The sequence below is a fragment of the Eleutherodactylus coqui genome, chromosome 7 (genome assembly GCF_035609145.1).
Source record: "Eleutherodactylus coqui strain aEleCoq1 chromosome 7, aEleCoq1.hap1, whole genome shotgun sequence".
In the NCBI taxonomy this organism is placed as follows: Eukaryota; Metazoa; Chordata; class Amphibia; order Anura; family Eleutherodactylidae; genus Eleutherodactylus; species Eleutherodactylus coqui.
In genome coordinates, this window is record NC_089843.1 from 73702829 (window position 1) to 73728970 (window position 26142).

A 26142-nucleotide genomic window follows, 5' to 3' on the forward strand; every position below is an offset into this window, starting at 1 on the left:
CAACTTGCAAAATTGACTTGGTGGAAAATCTATACTAGAGAAAAATATTGAACTAATTTTCTTGCATTGTGTGAACGATGCTGCTGTACAACGTCTTGCTCATGCTTGTACCGGTAGTACCTGTCTTACAAAAGTAGCTGGAATTCCAGGTGCCAGCATCTGTCTTGTACTGTACAATGGCACATCCTAACTAGAGATGAGCGAGCACACTCGCTAAGGGCAATTACTCGATGGAGCATTGCCCTTAGCAAGTACCTGCCCGCTTGGGAGCAAAGATTCGGCTGCCGGCGGCGGGCAGGGAGCGGCGGGGGAGAGCGAGGAGGAACGGAGGGGAGATCTCTCTCTCCCTCTCTCCCCCCTGCCCCACCCTGCTCATGGCCGCAACTCACCTGTCACCCGCGCCGGCAGCCGAACCTTTGCTTCCAAGCAGGGAGATACTCGCTAAAGACAATGCTCGATCGAGCCATTGTCCTTAGCCAGTATGCTCGCTCATCTGTAATCCTAACTTACAGTCTACTATACTCACAGCAACTCAAGTGTACAACAGTTAAAGGGAAAACCAGACATGTGTAGAGTGTAATACAGTACAAATAGCCATGTTACATTATGTCCACCGGAAGCTAAATTGTAGAGGCCAGGATGATACTTTTTCCTAATAGTTCTTATCCATCAAATATATGACCTCCTTACTCTCTTATTTAAAAAAACGAGACAATTGAGTAATTATGTCTAAATCACAATATTTATTAAATATTGTAGCATTTCAGAACTATGTTACAACTGTACAGGGGAAACATGAGTGCATGATAAAAATATTACATTTATGTACAGAAGAATATGTGTTTCCTTTCACTATATACATAGGTTTAATGATGGCTCCAGATCTGTATTAGTATGTACACAGTACAGACGACAGACTGTATTAGACCGGGTTGTTTCCCGTAGAAAATATATATCTTCTTCCTATTATTTTAATTGAATGCTCTTCTATCCACCAAATGTTCAATAGTCCATAGCAGCAATTTAACCAAGCTACAATATTGCCAGTGATTAGAAACTCATGGCTGAAAACATAATTGTTTCCACAAATGTGTTATTTTTAATTTTCTCTTAACCACTTGGCTGTAAAATAAATAGTCATTTGCTCAGAACTCTCTTGTATAAGAGTTTTTGGTCCATTTTGTGTAGTTGCTATAATAGATCCTCCTTAGACTTCTCTTACAACTTAGTGTGGTTCATAGTCTTCGTTTGATCTTTGCTATCAATACTTGGAAGCTCATCAGTCAGATCTACAACATTTTCGTGACACTCCAGAGTTTGGGGCTTTTCCATTGACGCTTCTTCATCTTTATCTTGGCAACACTTGCAGCACTTACATTTCGTACAACAGCAGCAGCAGTATTTCCGACAAAACTGAGTGAAGATGGACATCCAGCGATCCCAAGGCTTCAATGAATGCATCCAATTTGGCAAGAAGTCCCAGGTCTTTAGAAAATCTGGTAACACTCTGGGGCATTTGGATTGCAAAACGCTAATGACGATTACAACAGCAGCTATAACCAGAACTGGGATACCAACTCCCGCGAGTACCTGCCATCCAGCCATTGATAAGCCAAAGATAGCCAGGGGTAACAAGAGAAAGCACAGGATCAGGTAAACCACAGCAAACCATCTGTATTTAGCTGTCTTGTCCCCCAAGGCTTTGGCCATTCGAATTGGTAACCTCATGAAAGGGATGGGATACCAAATAAGTATCCCGGATATGTTGAAGAAAAAGTGGCATAATGCAATCTGCAAAATATAACAAAATGTATTTACTTTTAATATATCAAAAGACATTAAAACTATTAAACTTTCTGCTAACACTTTTTGTATATGCCGGCTATACGGGGCTGAACACTATATCAGGTTTCACCAGATATGCATTTCCCTAATATAATGTAAGAATTGGATGAAATTGTACCAACATATAAATGTACAGTCTGCAGATCCAGTCACTGTGAAACCCCTTAAAACATAACTTTTATTAACCCTTTATTGACCAAGCGTGGTAAATATATGGCACTTGGTCCTTGGCTTTAATCCCCGCCGATAGGAAATATACAGGCGCAGGATTAAAGCCTCAGCTTCTGTAATCAAGCAGGAGCAGTTCAGGTTCCCGGCTTTTAGTCATAGCTGAGAACCCAGAGGAGAAGGAAGAAGCGGTTTTTAACCATCTCTCTTTGACCATCTTCCCACAGTTCCTCCATTACCTGCAGATCGGGAAAACATTTGTTCTTATCATGTAACTTTGAGCTACCGTAGTTTCATTATAAACAGTGGCAGGTCTTAAACCTATGAAAAAGGTCAAACCCTGCAGTGAGAATAAATGATAAACCTTTCTTCAAAAGGTCTCTGTCACTATCTTTCAATACCCTATTGGACAGATTGATGATCTGGAATTCCTCAGTAGTTCCATCTAGGATATTACCTGTAATATTCCTGGAAAGACTAAATTTATCAGTACTCGATTCAGCCTGAATATCACCGGATTGGATGAGCTTCCTGGTCTTTTCTCCTCCTTAATAGATATTGTGAAATCAGAAGCCCTAAACATTGTCTTTACTAACACCCGTACCTCTACTCGTAATGTGGCCAGTACTTCATCCCTAACCGCAGAATCACTGGGAAATTCTCCTCCTTCTCAGTTCGATTGCTTACAATCTCTATAATTTGTTCTGGTTTTGTTAGTGTTTTGTTCTACTAACATGGTTACAAAGTGCTTCTTTTTACCATCAGCCTAGACATGGTAGGCCCCAGTCAGAATTGAACTCATGACTCCTGCTTTAAAATCAGCTATGAAGCCTGCTTAATTTCATATACCCAATTGTCTCTGAAATTCTGAGGATCCCTGTCGAAACGAAAGTGATTGCATTCTTTAATGTACGTTGTAAAGTAGCATCTAGACCAGAGGTCCACAACTCTTTGTAGATTGCCAGGCACTTTCAACTATGATAGATGTTGTTGCATCACAATGAACACAATTGGATCTTCAGCTGCCAACATCTGGGGACCTACATGTAGAGGGCATGAACGTTGTGTTGCTGTTGGCTACCAGTATTGATGATCCTCTTGATCCCAACATCTAGAGCCACATGTTGATTCAGAGTCTCTAGTTATAGAATACTGATTTCAACATTATTATAGAAAAATAAAGAACCATTACCCACTTGCTCCGATGCTGCTCCAGCACTGCCGCTCCAGTCCCATCTTTGTTCTTTATTTGCATGGCTGTAGTGATGATGAGCACATATACTCATGTGACTGATGCAGCCAATCATTGGCATCAGAGGTATATGGGGAGAAGTTTAGTTGCTATTCAGGGTACATCATCGGTGCAGCCAAGTAAACAAAGACTGGTTCGGAGCATCAGAGCGGCGGCGCTAGAGCAGTTGGAGATCTAAGAGGTAAGTAACGATTATTCTATTATTATATCTGTTGGCCAATTCTTTTGTAGAATTCAGAAAACTCCTTCCAGGTTTGTCATATTCTTACAAAAATCTTCATTTGTAAAGATAATTATAAAATCTTCAAAGTATTTTTATTGAAGCGCCTACATCAAGTAGACAGTTCTACAAAATATACCTGCACAGAGTTGTGTAACGTTTCCCCCGGACTGGCCAATGCAGCTAAGAGGGCAGTTGTTGTTGTTCCGATGTTAGATCCAAGTGTCAATGGATAGGCACGCTCTATGCTAATCACTCCAATACCTACAAGAAGAAGGAGCCAAGATATAACAGAAAGCAGGAACAATATAACCATGAAGTATACTTTTGCGAAGTCATACAATGAGAGTCTTACCAATGAGAGGAGTCATTGCAGATGTGAAGACTGAGCTGCTCTGCACAATGAATGTCATTCCAGCACCAACAAGCATTGCCAAGTATCCAGTCAACCATGAGAATGGGAAGGGGAAGTCTTTGGGAAGAAAACAAGAGAGGACATGTCAAAAATATTGGGACCAGAGCATTCTTCATATGGAAACAGCTTCCAAATCTGTATGTTTAGCATATAGGATATCTGTATGAACGTTGTGTCACTGATAGTTACCAGTATTGATGATCTTCTTGATCACAACAGACACTTGTCCTTTTAGCATGGCATTTAGAAGCTTGACAATCAAAATTAGACATACACAAAGCACTAGTAATGACAGTGCCAACAGGATGAGTCCCACTGCTAAATCTGGGAGAGTCGTAGAAGCAAACATGTGAGAGCCTGGAGAATAAATGCACAGAAGAAAGGTTACTAGATTGGTTTGTTATCCTTCTAACATTGGTAAACAGACCTCTGAGATCTGATTGATAAATGGCTAATAGAGACAAAATGAGCCAAATGATATTGCACTTGCTTTTACATTGCATCCCTACTATTCTGGTATTTAATTAAAAAAAAATAGAAAAAAATTTCTATTGTGTCAGTACACAAAAAAATTATAAGTCCATGCTTGGTTTTCAATTCCCAATCATTGTTGCAAAGACCTGTATAAAGGGTTGGACATTGATTTGCAGGAATGCTGCCATCCAATAGGCGGCGCTGCAGAGGTATTGTCCCATTTTCCTTATTTGCACTGCAAAATCTCAAACCACTGCTGGCCAGCACATGTGCAGATTATCTGCCCCGTTTGTGAGCCGAATTGCCGTGATCGTCTGCGTATGGGTGAGTCACTTACAAGGAAAGCTTGCAGAGAAGAGGAACGGACTGATAAAAATCTATTTCATAACATAATAATTGTCTAATATTTAATTGAGATTGATTGAAGGATGAGACATGCTTAGGCTGGGTTTCCACGGGACGGAAATGCGAAGAAATCTCGCAGGTTGGCCGTACCGAAAAGCCGCAAGATTTCCGGGGGAGAGCTGCAGCTTCAAAATGAGCGGCATTTTGCAGCGGGTTTTGGAGCAGTTTGACCGCCGGCATTCCATTGTGGCTTTCTCTTCCCATAGAAAGGAGTGAGGCCACAATGTAGGAAAAAAAGAATCGGCATGCTGTGTCTGTCAATTTCGCTCTGTCTCGCCTGTTCGGCCCGGCTTTGCCACGACGGATGGCTGGCTAATCCCGGGACTAGAAGCCGCGGGCGGATTTGCCGCACAGAAATGGAATTTCCGTGGCAAATCCGTCCCGTGTGAACCCAGCCTTACATCTGTTTTGTAATATTAACATGTAAGTTTAAAGTCTATCTACACTGTTCAAAGTCAATGTTTCTACAGCTCTTCATAGGAGTAAACATTACGACAGTAATTAATGTAATCCAAGACTATTCACAAAGTTTTTACATTTTTTTTTACTTTAGCTGTATTGGAGAAAAAAAAATGAAAATGTTCAAATAGGCTAATGATATAAAGTTGCATTGACCAAAACGGAAAAATCAATGTTTCCAGGAAGGTGAACTTTGAAGCATAATATACTGTAAAGCAGTTCTATATTATCTATTGTTAACTGGTGCAGATGTCAATGACAGTCAAAAAAATTTTTTTTTAGATTAGTAGAATTACTTACAGGGCACTTTCACAGTCTCCAAAACTTCTGTCCATGTCATGTTATTCTCATCTACAAAGCACAGTCTGTTTGCAGTGCAGTTCTCTATACCAGGCACAGTATCATTTAGCCATTCCTGCATAAAAGCGTGAACATCTATTACAGTCAAGCAACAAGAATGAAAACCTTTGCTAGCTCAGCACTACTTGATCTCCACTCACTATCTGATCAGAATGCTGCATTGGTCATTCGTAGTGATATGAACCAACGCCGAATTCAGGACTGATCTCCAAAAATAAAAGCGGCTACTTTTATTCCTTGGTGTTAAAAGTGTCAAAAATGGAGAAGGAGAAAACATAGTGGAAAAGACTCAAACATGTTTCAGACCATCCACTTAGTAATTACTGATTAGTATTTCCAATAAAAACCACAAGTTTACAACACCCCAACATCTTGTTGGCAGGTGTTAATACCAGTAATTAGGAAGATCTTCTGCAGGTGTTATGTCTATAAATTCAGGGGATTACTTCCTAAATACTGGGATTAACACCTACAAAACAGGATTTGAAGGGGGTGTAAACTTGTGGTCTTTATGGGATTGACTGAGTAATGACTAGAATCATAGAATGGTAGAGTTGGAAGGGACCTCCAGGATCATCGGATCCAACCACCTGCTCAATGCAGGATCACTAAATCATCCCAGACAGATATTTGTCCAGCCTCTGTTTGAAGACTTCCATTGATGGAGAACTCACCACCTCCCGTGGTAAGCTGTTCCACTCATTGATCACCCTCACTGTCTAATATCTAATTTGTGTCTCCTCCCTTTCAGTTTCATCCCATTGATTCTAGTCTTTCTTTGTACAAATGAGAATAGGGCTGATCCCTCTGCACTGTGACAGCCCTTCAGATATTTGTAGACAGCTATTAAGTCTCCTTTCAGCCTTCTTTTTTGCAAGCTAAACAATCCCAGATCCTTTAACAGTTCTTCATAGAACATGATTTGCAGACCGCTGACCATCTTGGTAACTCTTCTCTGAACTTGCTCCAGTTTGTCTATGTTTTTTTTAAAGTGGGGTGCCCAGAACTGGACACAGTATTTCAGATGAGGTCTGACTAAGGAAGAGTAGAGGAGGATAATGCCTCACGTGATCTAGACTCTATGCTTCTCTTAATACATCCCAGAATTGTGTTTGCCTTTTTTGCTGCTGCATCACACTGTTGACTCGTATTCAGTCTATGATCTATTAGTATACCCAAGTCTTTTTCACATGTGCTGCTTAGCCCAATTTCTCCCATTCTATATGTGCTTTTTTCCTTTTTCTTGCCCAGATGTAGGACTTTGCATTTCTGTCTGTTAAATACCATTCTGTTAGTTGATGCCCACTGTTCAAGCATGTAGATGGTCTGAAGCATGTTAGTGTCTTTTTTCACTATGATTTCCTGTCCTACAATTGTAATGCTATTAATGGGATGAAATAAAAGCTGCCATTCCATCTTTGGAGTCGAATGCTAGATTCTCCACTGCTTCACATTATTACGCAGGTTGTTATATTGTATTTTACTACACTTAGAATGTTTTAGGAGTATACCATGATTTTTCTGTTTGCCTATGTATAAGATCAGAGGCACCGTGAGACCCAAAACTGGCTATGGGTTGCCGAATTACAGCTTTGTACAACAAGGATCTGTATTACTGCACTTTACAGTATATCAGCCCATAACTTTTTTGCAATCCATCACAGATAATGGTTACCAGTTGTGGTACTTCTTTCTGTATTACAATCTAAGGATGTCTTCTTACCTTGTATCCACATTCTCTCTTGATTAGACTCTTATTTTGAGCAGATAGGTCCCCATTGGCTATTTCCTGAATGACTTTCTTGTCAAGCTGCAATAAAAAAAAAAAGATGCATCTATGTGCTGTTCCTTTCATAATACATGTAAAGTGGAATTATGTTGATTATGCTTAAAGGAGGATTCCAGGACTTTACAAACTTTTAAGTTTTTACTACAACCTGCTTCAATAAAGCATTCAACAATGCCCTTTGTTTACTTTAAAGGGGCTTTACCAGAATAACAAGTTATCCCCTAACTACAGGTTATCGGATACCTTGCCGATGGTTGCCTGTTTCACCACTGAGTCCCCCCCACGAATCTCAAGAACGGGACTCCTGTGTCCTGTTCTCCTGTCACTGTGGGCTGGCTTCTTACCCAGCAGTAACGTTATTCTGAATGGAGCACTGGCCGAGCATGTACAGTCAGCACTCCATTCATTTCAATGGGAGTGATGGAAATACCCGAGCGGGTGCATAGGAGCCCCATTCTCGAGATTGGCGGGGGACTTGGCAGTAGATTACAGCTGCAGCTATAGCTGGTGACAGTGATACAGGCTCTACCTCTTATTCAGAGAAAAGGTAAATAGTCATCACTGATTTAGTGGCTGGGATTTAGTATTCATGAGCTGTGTGTGGGAGGAGGATACAGAGTGAACAGGCAGAGATACAGACTAGGGGATTCTGGGAGATGTAATAGAGAAGCACAGGAGGACTGTGAACAGGAAGCGCTACTGCAAACAACAACAAAGCAGAGGAAAAGTAATGAATGGATTTACTGTAGCACTATGAGATGATTTATGACTATTTTGGAATTTGACTTGGGTCTTGGAATACCCCTTGAGGGCTTAGTCACACGGGCGCATCGCCGATGCGCCCATGTGACTGAGCCCTTACTGCAGGAAGAAGACGGCCACACTTCAGGACGAACGACTCCCCGCATCGCCGAAGAAAGAACACATGACTGCCAATCAAGCTGGTCACATGTTCTTTCTTCCGGCGCTGCAGAGAGACGTCCGTCCTGAAGTGGGGCCGTCTTCTCCCTGCAGTAACACGGGCGCCGATGCGCCCATGCGACTAAGCCCTTAAGGTATGTGTAAAGCTGGCCACAACAGACACATTAGATCAAGATTGAACACCATATGGCTGATCTATAGTACACTTAATTGTTTATGAATCCCTGAACATGGCAGCATGAGCTGGCAGATGAGGAACATTGTTTAAATTAAAAAGGTAAAACAATTACATTCTCAAAGAGGTGAACAATCAGTGATCCTTTATCTAACGTTATAGAGTGATCGTTTGCCCACAATTTTACAAAAATGATTGGCAAAAATGATGAAAACTGTCCAGTTTGACAAAATTTTTATTCAATGTGGATGGGTAATGTTAGAGCTAACTTGTTCAAAGCACTTTGTGGTGGTATTTTTCTTAATGCAATAAAATTAAGTACATATATTATTAATTTATAATTTGGGGGCTGTTTTCATGACCAGCTAAGTCTTTTCCATGCAACCAAGAAAGAAGTAGCATATATAAGGTTGTTTTAGTCTCCTTAGGCCTCATTCAGACGAGCGTGGTTTACACGCTGTTACAACCGCGTGTGAACCACGCTGCTGACATAAGGAAATCTGCAGTGAATGAGCTACTCCATGCTCTGTGGAGCAGGCCGTTCTCATGCTCAGTGTGAGCGCTTCCATAGCAACCTATTGGTTGCTATGGAAGCGTGGTTTACACACCGTTATAATAGCATGCAAACCACGCTCGCCTGAACGAGGCCTTACACTGAAATGTAAGGGCAGTTTCACCCAAAGAATACAATTCATTCCACTACCAAGCTTTCTTCTTCCATTTTGAACATCATGATGAACTCAATATTCAATTAGTTATATTTTCATTGACAAATTAAAGATTTGTGTACATACCTGTATAATTACTTTGGTCAGGGGCTCTGTGATAACTTTTAGCATATCGGGGGCATCCTCTCCTGTCTCTATATTGAACGAGTCGACAATAACGTTGGTGAGATGGTACAAATATCCTGATGCAATTTCAATAGGCAGGAGAACTAGGACTGAAAGCCAGTTGAAGAAATCATGCACTGTGGCTCCCGCAAATGCCCTAAAAAGAAGAAACAATTTTTTTAAAGTCATTGGATACTACTTCAGTGGGAATTACTTTCAATTATTATTAGCTTTATCACACTAATTAGCAATGTGCATGGAGTTTCTCTTGATTGACATGGGGTCCCTACAGCTCTGTACCATGCAGCTTTAGGTACTACATGTACTGTATGGTGCTCTGTACAGCATCCTGTTACAGAATTAGTCTCCCCTATAAGCCGCGTTATGTAATATGGCACAATGTTTTTTTCTGGTTGGACTGATAGGCAATTTGACATTAAAAAAAATTATGCATGCCTCAATATAAAATGTCTTATTATACTTACCTAGTAGGCTCAGTCCAGGTCCCTCCTGCTGCTCTCTGGAGCTCCAATGTGCTGAGGCATGCCATTGATTGGCCAATTCATAAATCCTGCCCCCAAAACGCGATGGCTGTGATTGGTTCTTCGACCACTACTCAGCCAATCAATGCAGCACACGGAGCCATCACATTGATTCAACGAGCGCTGCATTGATTGGCTGAGCAGCGCTCAAGAAAATTGGAGCCATCGCTTTCTGGAAGTGGGATTTATGAATCCCATAACCAGGAAGGGATCTTCTGTGGGCAGTTGCAAGAAGTGCGTCAGAGATCTGGAGAGCAGCAGGAGGGACCTGGACCGAGCCTGCTAGGTAATGTATTCCTTTTTTAATGTAATGCAGCTAAGGCTTATTTTTGAAGTAGGGCTTATACTTTAAGCCTCCCCAAAAATCCTGAAAAGTCAGGGTAGGGCTTATTTTTGGGGAAACAGGGTATATGCAATATCCCAGACTCTAATAGGTTTTCATTTTAAATCTGCTATTATACGTTCGGCATTTTTGCATTCCATTTTTCGCCTTGTACTGCAAGCTTCCTAAATGCTAACTTTTATAAATGTTTGCTTGCACCAGTCTCTTGAATTAGTATACTCATGGATTTATAATATTGCAATTATATAGTATTGAGCAACTGAGAACAAACACTGTGTAACTCCTCTCGGTTTTATACTTGGGGTGTTCCTAGGATCTGGTTTGCCAAATACTAAATCTAGTGGGTAATCCAAAAATATATACAGTACAATATGGCTAATTGCATCTAAAGGATGACATTTATTTATTTCCTGAGAAACTCATATAATCATATAGGAGCATAACAGGTAAAACTACTAAGTCCATCTTAAAGAGGATAATGATATAGAGATGAGCGAGCGTACTCGGAAAAGCACTACTCGCTCGAGTAATTTGCTTTATCCGAGTATCGCTGTGCTCGTCCCTGAAGATTCGGGTGCCGGCACGGAACGGGGAGCTGCAGGGGAGAGCGGGGAGGAACAGGAGGGGAGATCTTTCTCTCCCTCTCTCCCGCCCGCTCTCCCCTGCTCCCCGCTGCGACTCACCTGTCAGCCGCAGCGGCACCCGAATCTTCAGGGACGAGCACAGCGATACTCGGATAAAGCAAATTACTCGAGCGAGTAGTGCTTTTCCGAGTACGCTCGCTCATCTCTAATAATGAACAATCATGGTATTCATTCAACTACAATAGGAAATAACTTTACGTGCTTCACTGCCCCACATTTGACATAATAAGAACAGGCACTGTACCTTCTGAATTCATTGCGGTCACCAGACTGCATCAAAGCCACAAAGGTATTTGTGACTGATGTGCCAATGTTGGCTCCCATGATGATTGGAATGGCCGTCCTAACTGTAAGAACTGTCACACAAACAATCATAGAAATAACATTAATTTAGTGTTGTAATCCTTAGAACAACTTAAGTTCTATCATCAATCATCATTACATTCATTGTAAAGTCCAATATCAACATCTACTTCTTACAACACAGTCATTTCCTATATTCTAGGCAAGCTGAAGTTCAATGCAATGTCTGCAACCTTTTATGCAAGTAAGTTTAACCAAAAATCATAGAGACAATCATAAATTAGAAGATTTAAGGTTGCATTATCATCCAATCTAAAGCTGCCCACATATAACTTCAGCATGCTCAATTTGTTAAGGCGTCACCCTAAAAATCTGCATTGGAGCTTAGTATGATATATAGTTATACAGTATGTAGTACAGGGTATACTTACGGCCAGATGACACCATGCTGACCACAATAGATGTCGATGTACTGGAGCTCTGTACAAGGACAGTCACCAGGACCCCAATCACAAGTCCAGCAATAGGATTGGACAGTACAGAATGGTTCTTGAAAATATCTCCTGCAGCCTTTCCTATAATGAGTTAGCTTTAGATTAGTTCAGAAGTGTGAGTGTAAAAAAGGAACTCATCATTGTCGAGGTGGATAGGTATTACATGTACGCAACGTGAAATCCACCCTCTTGACTACAATATTCATATTGACATAGGGTAATTTTCCTGACTTTTTTCTTAGTTGCATACTATATATAATATATGCTATTAAATATGTATGGTATTAAAGACTATAGCAGCCTTTCAGAACCTATGAAATTATAATATTCAAGCCCAGTTATTTCATACAAGGTATAAAGGGGTCAATACAGGGATCTCTCCCATAATCTATTTATACCCAAGACTGTAACAGTAACAATGGGGCATCCTCTACGTCTAGAGGAAAGAAGGTTTCTACAACATAGAAGGGGCTTCTTTACTGTAAGAGCAGTGAGACTGTGGATCTCTCTTCCTGAGGACGTGGTGATAGGGAACTTGATAAAACAATACAAGAGGGGCCTGGACACCTTTCTTGAGCGATACAATATTACATATTATGGTCATTGATTATTTCAGAGGGGTTGGTGATCCGGGGATTATTCCAGGCTTTGGTGGCTTCACACGAGTGTGTTTTTGTGCGTGCATACGCGCACATAAAAACACGCTTTTATTAGAACCACTGCATTCCCTATGGTGTGTTCACATGTCTGTGTTTTACAGGTGTGTGTGAGTGCTGCCTCTGATTGGCTGAGCACAGGGACCAATCAGAGGCAGCTCTCAGCTGTCATTTAATAGCTGAGAGCTTCCTCTGATTGGTCACAGTGCTCAGCCAATCAGAGGCAGCCCATTCAGCAGGCGGCGACTTTAAATCCCCGCCTGCTGAATACTCCTCAGAGCAGTGCAGGAGAATAGCCGGCTGGACGTGGCTGACTCACGGCAGCTGAAGAAAGTTGTTTTTTTTTAAATCACCATTTTTTCTTCTTTTTCAGGGAAGGGCTTATATTTAAAGCCCTTCCCTGAAAAACAATTACAGGATGCCAGCAGCAAGATCCCCTACTGCAGCTGTCATCTGTGACAGCTGTGGTAGGGAATTCTTTACTCCCCGCAGGGATGAAGGATTCCTTTGCTGCATCTGTCACAGATGTGGCAGGTGCAGTGGAGAATTATTTTTCCTCGCGGGGATGAAGGAAACATCTGCCGCATGCGGCAGATGTGTTCTTCATCTCCGCGGGGACACATCAGCAGCGGACGTAAGTATTTTTTTTTTACACTAAAATTCTTGTTTTTCAGGGAAGGGCTTATATGTAATGGTCCAGGCAGACCATTGCCTTCAATGGAGCAGCCAGCAGCAGCCGCGGCTCCATTGAAGGCAATGCACGGACCTTCATACAGGAAGTCAGGGGTCAGGAAGAATTTTTTTCACAAAAAAAAGGAAAATTTGTCTTCCTTTTGATCAGCATTGATAATACACTGTATTGGATGGACGTGTGTCTTTATGCATACTATGATGCATAAATTGCAATTTACTATTTATAATACACATGGAAAATTCTGATGAATTGACTTATGAACAAAACTATTGAAAACAGATAATAATATAACTTATGGTTTATACTTTTAGTATTTTCTTACCTCCTACCAATTGGAAGGCAGAGCTTAACACATCCAAGGAGCAAACAAAAAAATATAACAAAGCCAATAAGAGAACTAGTTTTGTGATTGTCTGCAGAACCGATAGAATACGTTGTTTTGTGTTCATTTCTGTAAAACAAAGATTTATTTCAATAAAAATTGTACATGAAGATGGAGAAATATTACATCCACACAATAGACCCACCTGACCACTTCATTCCAGTGCTCTTAAGTTCCGGCATCTCCCACGGGTCAAACTCCTGTTCTTCTTCAGGATTATCTTTGCATAACGATGTAACAGAGTAAGATGGAGGTAGTGATTCTAAGTCATGAGTACTACCCCCGTCTAAGAAATAGGGAGATACAATAAGTACGCATGTTATAAAGAATGGCCCTTAAAGAAACATTCCAGTCATCAAAAGCTACGTTGATGTTCACCTTGTTGGATAACAATAGGAAATCAACAACAAGAAGGCCTGAGAAATGTAACCTTAAGGGGTTTATGTGGATTTAAAAAACTGATGGCCTATCCCAGGGTAGGCCATGAATAACTGATTGGTGAGAGTCCACCACCATGGACTACCACCAATCACCTGACTGAATGGGGCAGCAATCTGCTCTTATACAGTATACTGTATCTTTTCTAGTGGTCATTCTGAGTACTGCAGCATTGTCATACTCAATTGAAAGGGACAAGGCTACAAAAAGTATGACATTCTGAGTAAGAACAGCTTGCACAAGCACTATGGCCCATTCAGTCAGTTGACTAGTTGGGCTACCGGGCGGGAGACTGCCACTGATCAGATATTGTTGGCCTTTCCTGAGGAGAGGCCATTATTTTTAAAAGCTGGTACCTCCTTTAAACATGTAGAAATCTCCTATTTTCTAATTTAGTTAGGTCTCATGATGCACAATTGCATCTTTAATTTGGAATTGTTACCACCTTATGAAAAGCTTTATTGTGTGCCAGTCGACTAAGGTAATCAGCATATGGGTAGGTCCAGATGTGGCTGACTTACTCTACAATACAAGTGGATGGGGTTATGAAAACTCCACCCGCGTGTAGCAGACATTTTCCTGTGGATTTCGGGTGTGTGAAGTGGATTTTGAAATCCATTTGCATGTTCATTAGTGTGTGGATTTTGTGCAGGTCATTTGAAGATTTCTCCCACTGACTTCATTGAGTAAGTGTAAATCCACAATAATGTACTGTTGTAGAGCAACAGCGGATTTCAAAACTGATGATTTTTGTTTCTTTCTCAGATTCTCCAGGGAAATCAAAATCGTCCCCATTCAGTGTGATATAGCTGTCTTGCAGATTTCCTGCTGTTTGTTCACAGATTTACTAGCGACACCTTATGGCTGATACAACTCCTGACCTGGCAAATTTGCACCTTGGGAACAATAGTAGATCATGCCACAATGCAGAAAACATGAAGTAGCAACAAAAAAACAATACTCTTTACAATGTAAAAATAAAGAACAGGTTGAGGCAAAAGTCAGGACACACCTTTTTAACTGATGTAATAATTAAAAATTGACTTCCAATGTGGGAAAATATTAATTGGGAGGGAGGTGGCATTATTTTGGTGGAGACGTTTTGGCGGCCATTTTTAACTCTACCATATTTAATTCAGCTCAGGTTTTTCAAATGGGATGGGGAGGGGTCATATGATATATCAATCTTCGCTAGGATTTCCCAAATAATACTTTCACACATTGGAAGTCAAGTTTCTCATTATTTCACCAGTTAAATTGGTGTGTCAAGACTTTTGCCTCACCCTGTATACAGTTGTCATTGTTGACTGAAATTTTCCTTTGAAGGGGTTGTATTATTAAATACTAATTTATTAAAGGGATTCTGCCAAGATAGAAAGTTATGCCCTGGGCACAGGATGGTGATAACTTTCTGATCAGTGGGGATCATAATATGGAGACCCTGTTGAATCCTGGGAACAGGGTTCTAAAAATTTTCAACATGAACTGAATGATGGTCTGGCATGCTGCTGCTGCTCCATTCATTTCAATAAGAGCACTAAAGAATGCAGAGTTTAGGCAATCTCCTTTGCTCCCATTAAAATGAATGTAGTGGTAGTGCACATGTGCGACCACCCAGAGGCGTAACTATAGAGGAAGCAGGGGATGCGGTTGCACCCGGGGCCAGGAGCCTTAGGGGGCCCATAAGGCTTCTCTTCTCCATATAGGGAGCCCAATACTATGAATAAAGCATTATAATAGGGGGCCCTGTTACAGGTTTTGCATTGGGTCCCAGAAGCTTCAAGTTATGTCTCTGTGCAGCATGGTTTAGGTATGGGTATGGGTACAGATACAGATAGAGGGGGGGGGGGGGGGCCCAGGCCACGTTTTGCATCAGGGCCCCTGAGCCTTTAGTTACGCCCCTGCGACCACTGCTTCATTCAAGCAGGGACCTTCAGGAACACTGTTCTTAGGATTGTGGAGGGGCCAGCAGTGATCAGAAAGTTACTCCCTATCCTATGAATAGGGCATATCTTTCTAGCTTGGCACAGCCCCCTTGATAAAGTAGAATTTAATAACAATGATAAGCTTACCAGGCGGAGGGTCAGCATTGCCATTAGGAGGGTGAGGGGAGTACTTGGGAAGATTCTCCACACCATCTGGAAGATGGTTCTGAAATTCTGGAAAAGGAGCCATTTTCTGCAAAAAAAAAAAAAAGAAAAGTGAATGTTATCAGGAGTAAGACACCTGTAATTGTACATCACCATCACAGAAAGATCCCAGCAATCCACCACCTTGTACAAAAGAACCCATGGTGCAAGACAACCAACAACCCATCACCTTTTATGGCAAGAAATCACCCTTGTTGCAAGTTAGAACTGTTCTTAGGATACCCATACTTGCAATGTTTCTGCGCCACAAAACATGGACGGTTTTCTCTAATTCCCAGGTGGCACATGGACTAGTCAATGCAAAGAATATAACGAGTCAAGGTGCTGGCTGACAATTTAGTGTTTGTGGCGAAGAAATATTGATTGTATGAGCACCCTTAGGCTGAGGTGTGAATAGGCAGTAATCATACTTATGTATAATATATATGCCTCATCATAAGTTTTCTTCTCACACCATTTTCCTAAATGGGGTCATGACCAGAAGAGGATCAGCAATGGCAGCAGAGATGTCAATGCTGGACTGGAAAGTGGTGCTCCACCACGATCAACTGAACAAGTGCCATAAGAGGTTGGCCATTAAGAAAGGTTAAATATGTTATCTCCTGGTAGGCACCAGTTGGAGGACACTCATCCCATGTATTTTGTCCATAACTAACCAACTTCCGCTAAGTATATAATAGACCAACACTGACAACTGAAAGCTATACAATAATTGGTTGGTGTAAAGAAAGCCACTATTCTCTTTTGTTGGTTATGAACATGACCCTCATCTCTAATTATAATCACTATAGCTATAAAATGGGATATACTGATATGTCTCTGAGCATATACTGGCGAAAATTCCCCTATAAAGCTGGGAACCACATAGGTAGCAATGCCAAGACACATCAATACGTGCTTTCTCCTCTCATTGTTTTAATTATAACCTCTGCCATCTCCAACTAGACTATCTCCCATAACCTGCTGGGCAAGATTTTAATAATTACCTCCATGATACATAAATGACTTTTACACAATTCTGCACCTTGTTTCGAAAGTGAGACAAGCCATAAAATGTATTTTTGTGCAATCAACAATGCCCAATCAATTGAGGGCATAGGACAATGTACCAGTCAGATGCAGGCATTGTAGAGAATATAAATTCTTGCCCCTCTGTACTTTCGAGGGTCAAGAACACTAAAATAGCTATCTATAAATCAATGTTTCTTCATTCTAGAAGGGTCCCTAGTTTGGCTAATATGAGGTATTTTTCTTTCTTTTCGAGGAGAGCTAATTTGTTTATGTTGTTTCCCATGGAGCTTTGCCTGTAAGTAGGTCTCCATACACCACATGGTTCTCTTAAATGATAACCATTACCGATGTCTCTTCCTTTTGGAAGAGTCTCCAGTTGGTCTTGTATGATATAATTTTCTTCTTTCTTGAGAAGAGCTAATTTGCATAGAGACAATAAAGACATCCACTGTCTTGATATGGCAAACCATAACAAAAGTAAATACTCTAGAACTTTAATCATGCCAAGGCTCTACAGGATGCTAGCCAAAGACATAAGATAGTGGTCAGTCAAGTGATCATTTAAAGCAACCCTCTGGTCCCGAACAAACTAAGATGGCCGCACCAACTACCTGCTACACAATGCGCATTGGTAGGGAATCTGTAGTGCAATACGCCATATGCTGCTTTTATTGGCTAGTGTTGCTCACATGAGTAGGGATGGACAATCAGAGCAGCATGTAGAGTCATAGACTATCAATGCAGATTGTGCAGCAGGTAGTCAGAGAAGTGGTGCTGCCATCTTGGTTTATTCAGGATCAGAGGTTTGCTTTAAATATTCATAAAATAAAAATAAAGGCCATGATGTCAGAAACCCTTTTTCCCAGCAGAAAGCCAAGAAATCAGAAAAAGCATAACTTTGCCCAAATGTCCTCCACCGTAAGTTGCTAAGTACCTTCTTGTTCATGTTTGCAACTGTAGACAAGTACTGGAAAGCAATTATTAAATTGTTAAAAATGAATCAGCTCTTATCTTATAGTTGTGCAGCATCTATAAACACATTCTAAAATATTCAGGGACTTATGGAAATCTAACTAAATGATAATTGTGTTTCAGGTGTAACACTCTGTTGGCCAAATTCATATAGTGCTTATATGGTAGTACAACCGGATGACTGTACAACGTTCATGTACATGTAAGAGCTTGTAGATAAAGTGTTGCTTCATAGTCAGACTTAGGGCTTAGTCACACGGGCGTTTATTGCCGCGATTTGCGCATGCGCATGCGTCCGGCGACTTTTTAAAACCATTGCTTTGCAATGGTATCGGACACATGAGCGCTTTTTATGCGCTCGTCCGATAAATTAGAGAACAGAAATCGCAGATCGCACCTATCTGCGATCTGCGATTCCTGTTCTCTTCTCTATATGCGCTCAACGGGGCCGGCGGCAGCAGCGCCGACCCCATTGAGAACATATAGAAGACAAATCATTCTTCTCTGCCACAGCTGGAACAGCTGTGGCAGAGAAGAACGATGTTTGCCCATTGAATTCAATGGAGCGGCAATACAGCCGCTCCATTGAAAGCAATGGGCTGCCGGCGTGCGCGGGGTTATTTGTCGGGAAGGGGTTAAATATATAACCCCTTACCTGCAATGCATCCTTAAATGTGAAAAAATAAAAAAAAAGGATGTTCTCACCTGCTCCCGGCAGCTGGAGATCCCGGCGGTCGGCCTGCAGTGGGTGTGAAGGAGGTGTGACTCAGGCTTGCCCCTGATTGGCTCAGCCTGAGCCAATCAGAGGCTGAGCTCAGTCACACCCATTCATGAATTCATGAATGGGTGTGACTGAGACTTGCTTCTGATTGGCTCAGCGCTGAGCCAATCAGGGGCAAGCCTGAGTCACACCTCCTTCACACCCACTGCAGGCCGACCGCCGGGATCTCCAGCTGTCGGGAGCAGGTGAGAACATCCTTTTTTTTTATTTTTTCACATTTAAGGATGCATTGCAGGTAAGGGGTTATATATTTAACCCCTTCCCGACAATTAACCCCGCGCACGCCCGCAGCGCTTGCATTCAATGGAGCCGCTGTATTGCCGGCTCCATTGAATGCAATGCGCTGGACAGCTCCGGCCCGTTTCTAATGAAACGCGGCTAGGAGCAGATTTTCGGGCGATTTTTGGGCCGATTTTTCGGCGCCGGTCACGCGATTTGCGCATGCGCATCCGTCATGCGATGCGCAAATCGCGTGAAAAAACGCCCGTGTGACTAAGGCCTTAAGGTGCTTTTACACTGGCTTTTGAGTGATCATTTTTCATAAACTACTACTTGGTACTAATGCCTATTAGTACCAATTAGTAGAGTGTAAGCCACTGCGAACTATAGTCAGGGAACAGACCACCCGCTGTTCCTTGATTACATTCCTTTTGTTCTGCCAGCTGGGCTGACAGCTGAGAACAGCTGATACAATGTAATCAGCTCTCCCCAGGCAGAATACAGCGTGCTGTCCTGCTTATCAGCTGTTCTGCTGAAGGATGATTTTCAAGCAGAACTACAAACCGTCGTTCGGCAGAGAACTGAAAAATGGGAACATTTACATCCAACGATTATATCACTCAAAAGATGCCTTTTGAGCGAATTTTGAGCGATAATCGTGTTCAAATGGGCCTTTAGAGTCAGAAAATTGGGGACCATCAGGAGTTTTGTTGGGAATTCCAAAATTTGCATGTTGCCTCTTCTTCCCATCTAGTACTTAACTATAATGGTGCAAATATGCAGTCGCACTCGGGCCTTGGTGGCTTTGGGGGGCTCTTAAGGTCTCTCATCCCCATATAAGGAAGCAATATTATGAATGAAGCACTAGAGTTGTGGTCCTGTTACAGATTTTGCATTTGGGCCCAACAGCTTAAATTAAGCATCCTATTGTAAATACTGGAAGGGTCTATAGATCCTTGACAAAGGCTCACAACACTATTGTATCATGATGTATATAGAATATATCACACAGAAAGGCACTGGTGACAGATATTTGCTACTTTACAGTTGCACAATAACCAACCTGGCTTAAATTTCTTTTTGGCAGAAATGCCAGAATAATCCGAAAAATGTCCATAAATCTGCTTTACTGGAACAGTATAATCTCTACAGGCTGAATTACATTTCCCCACTAACACTATTTTTTAAGAAGAAAGTCCAATATGCTACATCGCAACCAAATCTTTATGGGCACACTCCACTGGGGGATCATAGGTAAAGTAATAAAAAAAGCCGATGAGGTAAGCAAACAGATCACATAGAAGCAAAATTACAATAAATCAACTGTGTTCTCATCAAGTGCTCTGATGAGCAGCCGGAATGTGGAATATGAGACCGCTGTCCGGGCCAAGAGGACGTTATTATGAAGGCTTCACTGGATACACATGAGATAAAAGAGATTCTGATGTAGTCATGTCCGCCCTTATCTTTATACAGAGTTAAGCCTTTACGTATATAGAGATGTAGCAGAACTAAGTTTGCAGTATTATTACTATGCCTTAAACGTGGCTTTACAGGGGACTGTAGGTAACAAACCATGCTGGTAAGGCTGGAATCACATGTGCAGTTTTTGTGGCAGCTTATGGGGCATTTTTTTGAGCCAAACCCTGAAGTGAATTCAAAGGGAATGGGGAGTATAAAGTACGGATTTATTCTTCTGTTTGCTTCTCTCCTCCTCTTCTAGCTTATGTGTGATTCCATTCCAAGGTCATCTTCATATATACACATATTCACATGCAACATTTCAATATTTTGCGTACGCATTTCGGACGCACAAAAAACCCCAGTATGCACTATTTGTCTGTGGATTTAAGCAGAAAAGCTCCCCATAGAAGCCGGTCTAGGGCAATTTTTTTATGTGCATTAAATATGAAGAGCAGAATACACCAATTCATTCAATGGGTCCGTATTCAGTCCATAAGTTTATAAGCCACAGGCTTGAGTATATCTGAAGGAATGTAGAGAGGAATGTCTGTACTCTTTTGTGTTCACTTCTAAACAATTTGCACAAAACTTTCAGAAACTTCTGCATGTGTGATTTCTGCCTACTAAAGTTAAATGGAAAGTTCAGTCCATGCGCCAAAAAGTATAAAATAAATGGCTGAAATCACACATGCAGTTTTAGCTGCAACATTTAGAGGTAAACGCAGACGTAGATACAAAAAAGACAAGAAGTTGAAGCCTTTCCTTAACTTTTACTCCATGAGAAGGAACACGGAAATGCAGAATACAAACACTCCACCTACTATTACTGGTAATAAACTTTAGAAGCACTTTATTACTTTGTACATATCTTATTAGTACAGAAAAGTGAAAAGAAACATATATAAGGCATTGTCTACACCTGTGGCCAGCCTGTATAACTCTATGTACAATGTATACTATAGCACCCCCTCTGTCTCTCCAGGCACAGCATGCCTTTACAACAGGTGGTGAGATCTACAGCTTTACCTGATAGGTAATGCATCAAGCAGAAATACTGTAAACTATTTTGCTGTAAGTCCTTTAATTCCAACCATTTTATGCTACTGCCAAGTAAATGATAATGATTATATCAGAAAATGACTAGTACTGTGCAATGCATCTGGCTTTGAAAGTTAGTAATTACACAACTCCACATACAAGACTTAGAAAGTGACTCACCTGGTGTTCTAGGGAAAGATGAGGCAGGCAGGGAAAGACGAAAAGGAAGGATGCTCTGAGCACTTATACACATGGTAATATATACGTGCCTACACACCCAGGTGACACAATGCCATCCCTCCCCTTGTGAATTAGCACTGCCTTCTGACTCCCTAACTTCAGTCTTTCCAATCAGCACTTTCCAATCAAGGACCTGATAAGTGAGTAAAGCCACTTGCTGGGTCTGTCTTATCAGTGCATGCTCCATGCTGATGACAAAGGGCCCGCTTCATATAATAATAAGCAGAGCTGCTCTGGGCTGGAGAGGAGGTGCGTTTGACTTTCCATGTGGAGAAGAGGGTGGAATTGTTGTTCTCAGCAACCTGAGCCGCCTGCCCTGGGACTCAACTTCTCAGACTCTCATCATTGATAAAGGAAATCGATATACTTAAAGATCACAGTGTCAAATGTATCTTTGGTAAGAATTATCTGCGCAGCACGCTCTTGGATCTGGTAGAAGCATATTTAGGTTAAAAGCCATGATTTGGACAATAGGACACCTGTATCAACAAGGAAGGAAAAAAGGGGTGATTGTCTCGGGGACTATACCACCTTACGGCTCCTGCTACTTGTTTCCTTAAGGTCCCCTGTCCACAGCAGTGTTTTCGGTAAATCGCCACGAATCACGCCTCGGTCCCGTGTCAAAGAGCAGAGAATCACTGCGATTCTCCGCTCGCGGCAGGCAATTTGCAGCATGCTGCAAATTGCCCCGACTCTCCGCGGTCAGCCTATTCTGTCAGATAGGCTGACCTGCGGAGAACCGTCTGCAAGACATAAGTTGGAAGTACTTTTGGGTCAAATACAAGCTGCCCCATACACATTAGATTATTGGTACAGTGACTAAATGCAGTTGGGTCCAGAAGTATTTGGACATCGATGCAGTTTTCTTAATTGATCCTCTGTAGACCACCACAATGGACTTCAAATAAAAACCATCGCTGTAGGATTTAAGTTTAGACTTTTAGCTTTAATTCAACGGATTTAGAAAAATATTCAATTAAACATTTTGGAGTTACAGACATTTTTATATATTCCCTCCGTTTTCAGAAAAGTAAGTGGACTGCTGGCTGATAAGCAGTGGTCCAAATAGGTGTCATTGCAAGTGAAGTAGGCCATCATTAGCCTGATGTAAAAACTAGAGTTGAGCGAACGTACTCTGCCGAGCTTGATGCTCATTCGGTATTAGCATACTTTATGGTGCTCGCTACTCAAGCGACACAGAAGGGGAAACAAAAAATTGAAAACAATCACAGAAAATGTCCGTTACTTACTGACATATAGATGCATCCTCCTCTCACCATGCAGGTAGCTGACTACCAAACGGAGGAGCCAATAACACCTGTGAGGGCACCGATAAGACAACCACTCACACTGCCTCCTGATAATGAGGGGGGTGGATGCTTGGTGTATACTCCCACACATAGTGGATACAGGGTGCCAGACCATTCTGATATATGTAGTTCACCATGCAGACCAGCAACCTATTAATGACGCCATGATAATTCGGCGGGTTGCCCTGCATATCCATCAGTGAACCACATTGGTACTGCCACCCTGGGCTCCCCCTGGAGTCTTAATGCCACACTGCATGTGAATGATAGATAATAAATGCAAGGCATTGGTTGGATGTTGGCCAAGATACATGAGCCCACTAACCACTTCATGGTTCCTTGCGTTGTAGTGGGTCCCTACACTAATATAAATGTGTCACAGAAGGGGAAACAAAAAATTAAAAGCAATCACAGAAAATGGCCGTTACTTACTGGGTGAGGAGTGCATATAGATGCATCCTCTCACCATGCAGGTATTGTTTTTAATTTTTTGTGCTTCAGACCATGACCAAAGCTCATGGTCTGAAGCATGCACCATCATCTGTCACACATGGTGGTGGTGATATTATGGCATGGGCATGTATGGTGCCAATGGAACTGGATCACTGGTGTTTGTTTATAAGGTGACTACAGGTAGATGCAGCAGGATGAATTCTGAAGTGTATAGAGCAAGACTTTCTGCTGATATTCTGCAAAAATGATAGAATGGTGCTTCACAGTATAGAGGAATATTGACCCAAAACACAACACAAAAGCAACCCAGGAGTTTTTTTATGGTATAGAAATTGAACATTTGTCAGTGACTGGCAGTCATCTCACCTCAATCTGATTGAGCGTTTCACTTACTGAAGACAAAATTAGAGGCAGAATGACTTACAAATAGTGATGAGCGAGCATACTCACTAAGGGCAATTGCTCGAGCGAGCATTACCCTCAGTGAGTACCTGCCCACTCGAGAGAAAAGGTTTGGGTGCCAGCGGCGGGCAGGGAGCTGCGGGGAAGAGCGGGGAGGAATGCAGGGGAGATCTCTCTCTCCCTCTCCCCCCCCCGCTCACCCCTGCTGACTGCCGCTACTCACCGCTCCCCCGCGCCGGCACCTGAACCTTTTCTCTCGAGCGGGCAGGTATTCGCTAAGGGCAATGCTCGCTCGAGCAATTGCCCTTAGCGAGTATGCTTGCTCATCTCTACTTACCAACAAGCAGCAACTGAAGGAGTTGCAGTAAAAGCTTGGCAAAGCATCTCAAGAGAGGAAACTGTGTATTTGGTAATGTCCATGTGTTCCAGATTTCAGGCAGTCATTGACTGCAAAGTAATTGCGCCCAGGTAGTAAAAATAATCCTTATGTTTATCATTATGTTGTTTTGTTTAATTACTTTTGAGCCTGAAAAAATGGAGGCAATGTTTTTGTTAAACCCCCTGAATTAAGGGCTTATTCAGACATGCGTATATCGGCCGGGTTTTCATGCCCTGCCGATATATGCTGTCACTCCCACTCACTGGCTCTCTACTTCTCTCCTCCCCTCCGAGGAGCAATAGTCATTGGGAAGACTGTAAGTCGTTTATGTGCCAACAGTTGTCCCATGTAAAGGTAGCTAGGGTTTACCTAGACCTCTACTGGCCTACTGATAATGAGATGACTCTGCTTACCCAGTCTATACAGTAAAGCTGATAAGTGAGCTTCATTATTTAGGAAGCATCAGCATATTTTTTTTTTTAAGCGGCCAGTATTAAAACTATAACATTTCAGTATTTTTTATTTGAAAAACAATAAAAAAGAACACCCAAAATGCTTAAAAATATATTTATAATAAAAAGCTGATTTAAATCATTTGTAATTTTATGATGATAAATGTAACTTTAGGTGATGCAGAGGACCCTGGATCCAGTGTCTACCAATACATGTGTTATTTTTGCTATTTTACATTTATGCATAGTTTTAGTTGTACAGATAAATGATAGCGTGTGCTGTAAGGACCCAACTCTTCTGTTTTTTTCTATTTCTAGTCATCATAATTTGGCACCCAAGTTCTCTTATCCAAGTGCTCTTTAGTATGAGGAGTAAAGTACACTTTCTTAGCTGTTATATTATGTCATCTAGGAACATTAAGAGTCCTATAAAACATAATAAAAAGTCTAGTGATGAAAATTACATCAAAAGTCTTGATTTTCCTTTCTTATTCCCCATCACTTCACGGCCTATAGTAGGCATAACACAGTATATTGGTTCTTTTTGGACTTTTTAGCCAGCAGATGGCGCCATTGTATAATGGCAGAAAGAGAAAGCCCCCTAGGAAACCCTGAATCCAAAATTTGATCGCAAGGGATTAATATAATTCAAATTAAAGCTATTCTATGCATTACATTGTCAATAAGCACAAGATTTTATGCAAAGGCATCCACTACTAGAAGAAGGACCGGAGCAGATTGAAAAACAGACCTCTTTTGAGTCTTAGGGCTCCTACAGGTGAGCGTATGCTTAGATATGCTCAAGATAGCGTGACGTAATAGCGCTGTGAAGGGAGCGCTATCGTGTGCATATCCGCGCATTCTACTGTACTTTTCTACTCTGTTGGACCCATTCACATCGGTACAGGACATACCAGCGCCATGATTGAACCAGCTGGGCAGCTTAATTAGTTTCCAGTATTATCAATTAACACAGCAGAATCGCGCAGTTCAGTATATGATTTCATGCGGACGGGCATAGACTCCTATGGTTCCTTGGGTGCGCAAATGTGCCCAAAAATACAGTCTGCAAAATGTGAATTTGAGGCAACCTATTGAAATCAATGGGTTCTATTCTCTGTGGTTTGCATGAGCGATTTTGCGTGTGCAAAAACGCGCACAAAATCACCCGTCTGCAGAAGCCTTCTGAGACTAAAATATTCATGTCATATCTGTAGGATACGTGTCATAAATAATGGATGCTGTGCTGACCCCTTCTACAATTAGGCAAGCATAGCTCCTGGGCATCTGTACTTGGTACTGCAGTTCAGCCTCATTGAAGCCAGACCACTATAACCCTTACATCGAGTTGATCAGCAGAGGAACCAAGGATCAGACCCCCCATTGATTGGAGGTATGTAATGACATTTTGCTTAGTGGTCCAGTGCTGCTCTTATTTTAAATATCATATATCATATTG

General features: G+C 41.6%; 1 protein-coding gene across 2 annotated transcripts; it reads right to left on the minus strand.

Moving 5' to 3' along the window:
* Positions 1–720: 720 nt before the first annotated feature.
* Positions 721–21735, minus strand: SLC34A2 (solute carrier family 34 member 2). 2 transcript variants are annotated; one of them, XM_066573216.1, is made up of 14 exons: positions 21628–21735; positions 17908–17940; positions 15885–15990; positions 13520–13660; positions 13315–13443; positions 11580–11723; positions 11090–11201; positions 9278–9473; positions 7322–7408; positions 5539–5653; positions 4090–4257; positions 3841–3957; positions 3625–3749; positions 721–1791 (listed from the first exon to the last, which is right to left on the minus strand). In XM_066573216.1, the coding sequence occupies exons 2-14, from the start codon at positions 17917–17919 to the stop codon at positions 1219–1221; spliced, it is 2025 nt and encodes a 674-aa protein (XP_066429313.1). In that variant the 5' UTR covers positions 17920–17940; positions 21628–21735; the 3' UTR covers positions 721–1218. The 2 variants fall into 2 exon arrangements, with proteins under 2 accessions (XP_066429313.1, XP_066429314.1); XM_066573217.1 differs by lacking the exon at positions 17908–17940 and having other exon boundaries at positions 21628–21734.
* Positions 21736–26142: the final 4407 nt, after the last annotated feature.